Below are 8,798 nucleotides of genomic sequence, written 5' to 3' on the forward strand. Positions count from 1 at the left end.
CATTCCTGAATAATTTATAAGTAACAAATTATTCATATCAGAAACTAACAAATCTAATGAAATCATGTCTTATTGCAGCAAGAATGGCAAAAGCTAAAGAATCACAGGACTACCGTAATCCTTACTGAAGGAACAGATGGAGACAACAACATCAAATCAATGAAACAACAAGTTTTTAAGTTTTATTTTATGCTTAGTAAGAATAATAAAAAAATAGATTATCAAGTAAACATGTATTAATGTAGCAACAACAAATCAACGAGACAACAAGTTATTAATGATTTATTCTCAATAGATATTTTAATTGTTTTTTTGGTGCGCTAAAAATATATTTTAATTGTTAACATCAGTTACCTATAGTAGAAAGATACTTATTTAATTAATTTTTGTTACAAGTTTCAAAAAGTCAGTGACTTACAAAGTAAGATAAATCGAGTGACACCACCTATGCACGTGTGTTTCAAGATAACTGGGTTACTGAAACCCATGAAACGGAATGGATAGAACCTACTTGGTTGCTAATTCGTAAAAATTTACTGTTGACAACCGAGCATAGTAACAAAAAAAAAGGAGTTGAAACAGCTAAATCCAGCCCAGGCTTAGCATAATTGGTAATCATTGTTATTCATCACTGCTAAGTGCAATTAAAAAAATTACAGAAGTTAGCTGAAGTTATAAACACCGTCGAGAACTTCCCCATACTAAGAAAAGGTAACCTGTAATGTTGAGCCATCCAATGACCAAGGGAGGCTTGTATTTCATTGGAGTATAGTTATTCAAGGTTACCAAAAAAAAGTGAAAACCACTCTAACGGGTACAAAATTGCACAAAAATACCTGAAACGAAAACTTTAGATGATGGCATGCATTTTACTGCTTGATATATAGAGGGGTTAGATGCTGAAAATTGTGAACTAACATGTGAGCCAATCTGCTTGCTCTCACTCAGTTTCAATATATTCCCGACTTTATTAAGAAAAGCCATACTTATAGCCTACAAAAACATTAGGATAAAGGATAAATTAGACCAATCAGCATCGCTATGTAGCTTAGTAAGTATCGCTTCTTTCGCAAGATAACTATGCACATGATGCACACGAGAGTAGAATTTTATATACACAAATGGGTAGTATTAACCTGTTTTTAAACTAACTGCTTCAAACACGTCTTCACCAACAGTACGAAACGAAGTAATAAAAAATACAAAGCACCAAAGAAAGGATTTCATAACTCTATTGTGACCCAACAAAGAACAATTATTAACCGCTAGAGAAACACTTGGCAGAGGAAACATCCTTATAGAGCAAATCATTCACCCACCACCCCTATTGCCGGTGAGGCAGTGGACCAAGTTCTATTAAAATTTACATTCGCAAAATTCATGTATTAATATTAACCAACTACCTAAATCTTTGCAGAGTGACAAACAGATATACTGAACTTTGGTGACCCAGACCATGTTTGTAGCTTTTGCGGTGCGTTATTTTGGTACCAGGAAAGGAAGCGGAAACAATGCCATACATCAAACCCAAAGTTTACATTATGTTGTCAGGGTGGTCAAGTACAAGCACCATTACTTAAGGATCCACCACCCTTACTAGAAGAGCTTTTAGACTCCAATGGAGGTCGAAGATGTAGAGAGTTTCGTGATAAGATTAGGATCTAAACAACCATCTTTGCATTAACATCAATGGGAGGTAAGATCGATAAGTCACTCAACAATGGTTTGGCATCTTATGCTTTCCAAATAAGCGGGCAAAACTATCATCTGATGGGGTCATTGGTCCCAGCCGTGGGGACAACCCCAAAGTTTTTACAGTTATACATTTACGATATGGATCACGAGGTTGAGAACGGGATGTCGGTCACTAACAACGGACAAGGCTCTACATCAGCAAGATTAGATGAATATTTAGTTAAAGAATTATTAGAGATGCTAGATAAAAATAACGAGCTGGTGAAACTATTCCGCATGGCAAGAGACCGCTTCAAGGAAGATGAATTAATCCCTATTCGAGTAAAGTTGATCGGTAACAGAAGCCGTGATACAAGAGAGTTCAACACACCAACAGCTTCTGAGATTGCAGCTCTTATTGTAGGTGATATAGAAGATAGGATAGGATACAGAGATATAATAGTGGATAACAAAAAGGACGGGACTCAACAGATTAACGAAACAAACCCAAGTTTTATGTCATTGCAATACCCGTTATTGTTTCCGTACGGTCAAGATGGATATGTAGAAAAAACCATATACAGAGACAACTTAACCTAACTGAACAAAAAGAGGAAACACAGCACCATGTGTGAATACTACGCATTCAGAGTACAACAACGTTGTAGAAAAAGATCAGCTCTGTTGCATTCAGGACGTTTATTTCTACAATACTTAGTTGACGCATACACGTGCATAGAAGCAGAGAGACTGAGGTTCATACGTTATAATCAGCGTCAACTAAGGGTTGAGTTATATGACGGTTTGGTGGACGCTATAGCTCGAGATGATACAGATGCAACACAGCTCGAAAAAAGGTATATTCTTCCGTCGTCTTTTACCGGAGAAACTAGGTATAAGGTAAAAAATTATTAGGACGTCATGGCAATCTGTCACATTTACGGAAATCCCGACCTATTCATTATGTTCACAGCTAACACGAAGTGGGCTAAAGTCCAGTCAATATTATCCGAGATACCTGGCCAGAAAGTGGAAGACCGACCTGACATCATCGTGCGAGTTTTCAAGATGAAATTGGATGCTCTCATGAAGGATTTAATATAAGGACGACAATTTAGAAAGGTTAATGCAGGTAAGGGATAAAACAATTTGATGACATATGACTTCTTCATCTAATTACTTTATATAATACTTACTAATTTACTATTACTAATTATAATTGGTAACACTACAGCTGTGTACACAATAGAATTTCAATAAAAAGGTCTTCCACACACCCATATTTTACTATTCCTTCACCTAGACCACAAATACAAGACTGCCGCTGACATAGACAACATCATCTCAGCCGAAATACCTGATGAGCAGCACGATCCTGAAGCATATGCTGCAGTAAAGCAGTTTATGATTCACGGTCCTTGCGACAGAGCAAAGCCAACAGCACCATACATGGATAAAGGGGAATGCACAAGACACTACCCTAAAAATTACAATTGTTAAAGCACATTAGACGAAGAGGGTTTCCAATTTACCAAAGGCGAGACAATGGAAGAAAGATTATAAAGAACGGAGTATAGTTTGATAATAGAGATATAGTTCCTCACAACGTTGGGTTGATTGTCAGGTATCAAGCTCACATAAACGTCGAATGGTGCAATAAATCAAGATCAATCAAATACCTATTTATATAGATAAATAAAGGTCCAGATAGAGGAACTTTTCTTATTGAACAAACTAGAGATGAAATTAAAGAGTACTTGAATTGTCGTTATGTTTCAGTGTGTGAAGCCGTGTGGAGGATATTTCAATTTGATATAAATTATCGCTGCCCATCAGTTCAATGACTTAGTTTCCATCTCTTAGATAAACAGCCTGTTACCTATAGAGACCACCAACAAGTAGAAACGATACTCTCCAGAGATGACAGAGAGAGGACAATGTTCACTGAATGGCTTACAGCAAATGAGGAATATGAGTATAAGGGTGCTAAAGAGTTGACATATACAGAATTTCCAGAGAAGTTTGTGTGGCACGTTGATGGAAAGGAGTGGAGGCCAAGAAAAAAGGTAATTCCATTGGTAGAGTAGTATACGCACACCCAACTTCAGGAGAACACTTTTTCTTGCGTTTGCTATTAAACATAGTGGGAGGACCTACATCCTATGAAGAAATAAGACACTACAATGGCATCACCTATCCTACATTCAAGGCAGCAAGTTACGCAACAGGGTTATTAGATGGAGATAAGGACTGACATGGAGCAATATAGGAGGCCTCGCGGTGGGCTACTGCAGCACGGTTACGCCAACTTTTTATATTTATGTTCCTTTTCAGTGAGGTTAGTGATCCATTAGACTTGTGGAACGGTAACTGGCAACACCTATTTGATGATGTCTTACATAAACAAAGATCTATCTTTAGGTACCCAGAACTCCGAATGTCAAATGACCAATAAAAGAACTATGCCTTATTCGAGATTGAAAAGTTACTATTAAAAAGTAGGTCACTGATGGATTTTCCACCCATGCCTTTATCGGACAAGACGCTACTCCAGACCATCAACAAAACATTGATAAGGGATAAACTTCGAATAAATAGAGAAGAGGTTATGTAGTACTTGATGTGACCATAATTTGAGCATATTTAGTCCCCGAATTAGCCTTGTTCCCATGCTTTTTAGTGCATATTTGGGTCATTTATTGTCTTTAGTCCTTTGTTTTGCATATTCTTTGAGGTTTTTATCCCTAGGTAGGAAAGAAGTGCAAACCTTGCATTTTCAAGGCAAAATGGAGCTAAATTGATTGAATTCAATGACCAAGCATCAAAGAGAAGACATGACTAGAAGGCCTTTATACATACTATAGTAGATGGGCAATGATGAGAAAATATCCTTGCATCCCTGAGGAAATCCTCAAGGATTTTATGAAGAGAAAGAAAGAAAAGAAGAAAGGAAGAAGGTGATCTACAATCCGAGCGGATTGCCCACAATCCGCCCGTCCAGCACAAGCAATCCGAGCGTCTTCCTCAGCTGGACGCTCGTCCAAAACAACCACAATCCGCTCATCCAAAAGACCCACAATCCGCCCGTCCCGTGCCCTGGACGGTCGGATTGTGTGATAGCTAATCCGTCTTCTACTCGTTCTGTGAAGGATGCACATACCTCGGGAAAGACTAGCAAAAAGGAGACTCGCATATTTTTCTGAGAGGAGCGATTCCTCAAGGACTTATTCGTCATTTAAGCTCTTAGTAAACCCTAATTTGTGTACCTAATCCCCACTATAAATACCACATTAGTCTAATTAAATTATCATGTTTTTCTTAGCAATCTCTAGTGTAGTTTATATCAATCAAATCTCTCTTTAATTTTGTAATCAACTTTTAATGAAATCTTAATACAAAACTCATTTCCTTAATCTCTCTTTTGTTCATGTTTTATTTTGGGTAATTGAAGATTATTTGGGTTATTATTGGGAGATTTACAACCTTCCAATCAATCATCAAGTATTTCTATTATTCTTTACTTTATTATTGGAATCATTAGTAGGTATAATTCTCTTAATCCCTTTTTAATTATTGTTAATCATCTTCATTTATTCATCATGTTTTACTTTGTTGGTATGATTGACAACCTTGCTAGCATGTTCAATATGATAATGAGTGAGTAGTTTCCTTAGCTAGGGTTAATGGGTAATTAGGGGAAACCAACATGGGGGATGATTCATGCTGAAATTAATATGTTTTCATAGTTTATTTGCTTCCTTGTTGTGATCTCAACTTATGCACATGTTATGTTTGATGAAATGCGAGCCTATGAATCCTTGCATTTTTTACCCATCACCTATCTTTTCAATGAGACTTGTAAGACATAAACCAACTCGAGTCTCATTAGACCATGCATATAGTTGAGTAGGGAAGATTAAGACGACTTGAAAGTGTTGTACAATCTAATCGATTTGGCTCCGGGATCCAAACTTTCCTAGGATTGTAAGATATAAACCAACTCGATCCATCACAACAATAATTGCTTGCTTATAATTTGAGAATATGTTTGCATGATTAATTCCCATGAATCCCCTATGACCCCATGACACCCTAGTGCCTTTTATCAATTGTTTACATCCCTTTTTAATCATCTTGCTTGTTTACTTTCCTTGCTATTTAGTTTAGTGATCTTCTATTCAAACCCCAAATTATGACACCTCCTAGACACCACTAGTTGCAACTGAAAATCTCATCTCAATTCCTGTCCCTTGGGATCCGACCTTTACTTGCCTCTTTACTAATTGTAGAGTTGTTTGTGGAGTTATAAATAGTGTTTTGGTCTAGGTGCTCCTAATGAAAAGTACCGAAAACTAAACCTCTCAAGAGAGTCCGCCCAAAAATGGCGCCGTTGCCGGGGAGGGTGTTAACTTGATTTAGATTTTCTTAGATTGTTATTAGTTGTGTCTTTCTTTGCCTTGGGGAAGTAAAACTCCTCAAGGTTTGTTATTATTTTCGAGTTGTTTGATATTTTGCAAGTCTAGAAGACCACAAGGTAACTTGTTACCCTTTGATCACGAAATTGAAAGGACTTTGACAAACAATAGAAGACTTGCTAGGAGAAATTTGAGAGGTATTGGTGAGGTTGTAGATATTCAACCAAACGCTATTGAGTTCGTCAACCCCTTTGCAAGAGAAGGTGAGGAGAACCCAACAAAAAATGCAACACAAAATCAACCCACAATGCTAAAATATTCATCACATTCCGTACCAACCGAGGAGAACCTACTGATGCATGTCTAATATATGATGTTTTGCACCTCATTTCACACGCATTTCAGAGCTCAATTGAGTAGTTTATGCTACTATTTTCCTTGTTTCGTGTATTTCTTCCTTTTTGTGTGATATTGCAGAAATATGAAGATTTCAGCGGAAAATGAGCCAAATCCGTCCCTAAGTGTTTAGCATTGCATTTGACATGGAGTAAAGACTCGGGAAGCGAACTTGGTGCATAGTTCAAGGCCTGAAAGACATATTTGAGAGATTTTAGAAGCGAACTACCAGCTATAGTGGTCTATAGACTGACCTACATGGTCTATAGACTGTCAGAATGCTTCTCGACATTGCATCCTGTTTAGATGGCAATATCTAGAGTTATATACCAGATAATCGACTGATACCAATTGCAGGTGAAAGCTTATCCTCTTAGCTTTCCAACGCCATATAGAACGCCTGATTTGACCAAGTAACGAAGAAATGGCAGCTGTTTTAAGATCGGTGCGCGCTGCAGAATTCGTCAGAATGCATTCCTGTACAGCGCTTGTGGTCGATCGACTGTTCCCAGTGGTCGATCGACCACCCCACGACTATGACGCGCAATTTAAAGTTAGAATTCCGAAGCCCATTGTAATTAGGTTTAGGAATAAGAGTTACGTAATATTTTCTATATAACGTAACCAGAGGCATCAGTTTATGATGATCGAATTTTAGGAATTAATTAGGGTTCTTCTTAAAAGATTGTTTTAGTTTAATTCTCCGCCAATAAAGTTTACTTTCCGCACTTGGTTTTAGTATTTCCTATTCAATCCTCCTTACGGTATTCTTCGGTTCCTTCTGTTCAGTTTATTGCTTTAATTCCTCCGTAGTTAGAATTGTTAGTTTAGATTTCCCAAAGCCATATTATTGTTTTATGTTATTCATTTGTTTAGTTAATTTAAATATGAATTCGTTAGCTTTGTTTGACAATATTATTGCTGTTTTTATCATGAGCATGAGTAGCTAAATCAACCCTGCTAGGATGTAGGGGAGCTATAGCGTAGATGACATATATTATAGGCAATTTCGATTCACGGTATGGTCGATCTACTGGTACCCATGGTCGATCGACTGGTTACGCTTCTGGTTTGCTTTGTTTGTTTCGTTAAGTGCTTTATCTTTCAATGAGACCGAAAGGAGACTTGATAGATGCTTAAACTTGACCATCCCATAGATCGAGAGATAGGAATGGACAATAATTAACGAATTAAAACGACTAAATTGCTAAGATCGAGAGATAATGTGATTTAGTTTGCATTAGGAATCATTAATCAAGAACGAGAGTTAGTATTAATGAGACTTAGGGAATAGTAGCATAGGCCGAGAGGTAGCTACTATTTAACATGGACCGAGAGGACTTGTTTTCCCCATCCTTCGCGACCGTATTTCGAAGTTACCTAGGATTATTTGCCATCGCAGCTATAGTGAACCGACCGTCTCAGCATTTATTTTATCATAGTTTACATCTTTTGAAACCTTTGTTTATTTATTTAATTTATGTTATTAGTTTTAGAATTTATTCACATCAAAACCCCCACAACTGTTACCCGACAGACTGAAATATATAGCAACTACAACCGCTTGCTAGTTGTAGTTTGGAATTTATAAATATTATTTTTGATACTTACATCGACATGTATCACCTACCCAATGGTACTCCAACACCACAACACTTAACCGGAAATTTCATTGACAAATCCGCATTTATCCAATTAGTCGAAAGAAGCTAATTTGGGGGGATGCTTAGTGAAGACCCTCACTCTCACATGGAGACTTTTTGTGACTATTGTGATGCGATTTCTCAAACCGGTGTAACTCAAGACCAAATTCGATGGGTCTTATTTCCTTTTTCTCTAATTGGCACCGCAAAACAATGGTTGAAAGGCCTTGATAAGGCTACTCTCGGAATTGACTCTTGGAAGAAGTTGGCTCTAGCTTTCTACAAAAAGTTCTACCCACCGGAAAAGATTAACATGCTAAGAGCTCAAATTACGGGCTTTAAGCAAAGAGATGAAGAATCCTTGTATGAAGCTTGGGAGCGATTCAAGGGAATTCGTCGCTCATGTCCTCATCATGGACTTAGCGAGTGGTTCTTGGTACAACAATTTTGGAATGGTCTTTATGAAGACTCAAGAAACATTCTCAACATGGGATCAAATGGTATGTTCATCGAAGTTGACGATAATCAAACTTGGAATAAGATTGAGGAAATGGCGGTCCATAATTCACAATATAGTAGACCTCGCAAGGCTACTAGAGGAGGAAAGCATGAAGTTGACTCCATTACTCAATTGGGTGCTTAACTTAGTTCTCACATTGATACCATCAAT

The 8,798-nt window shown here is 37.4% G+C and overlaps 1 protein-coding gene and 1 non-coding gene across 2 annotated transcripts; one reads left to right on the forward strand and one right to left on the reverse strand.

Moving 5' to 3' along the window:
• Nucleotides 1-1,689: 1,689 nt before the first annotated feature.
• On the forward strand, nucleotides 1,690-2,274 carry LOC141641154 (uncharacterized). The gene has a single exon (XM_074449827.1). The coding sequence runs from the start codon at nucleotides 1,690-1,692 to the stop codon at nucleotides 2,272-2,274; it is 585 nt and encodes a 194-aa protein (XP_074305928.1).
• A 6,167-nt stretch (nucleotides 2,275-8,441) lies between these two features.
• LOC141645480 (small nucleolar RNA R71) lies at nucleotides 8,442-8,548 on the reverse strand. The gene has a single exon (XR_012544962.1). It is a non-coding gene; the product is annotated as a small nucleolar RNA R71 (small nucleolar RNA).
• Between the last annotated feature and the right edge of the window lie 250 nt (nucleotides 8,549-8,798).

This window comes from Silene latifolia, chromosome 2 (assembly GCF_048544455.1).
Source record: "Silene latifolia isolate original U9 population chromosome 2, ASM4854445v1, whole genome shotgun sequence".
NCBI lineage: Eukaryota > Viridiplantae > Streptophyta > Magnoliopsida > Caryophyllales > Caryophyllaceae > Silene > Silene latifolia.

Bases quoted from the DNA above. Each gene is read 5' to 3' on its own strand.
- LOC141641154 (XM_074449827.1), top strand. From the start codon at position 1,690: ATGGGAGGTAAGATCGATAAGTCACTCAACAATGGTTTGGCATCTTAT.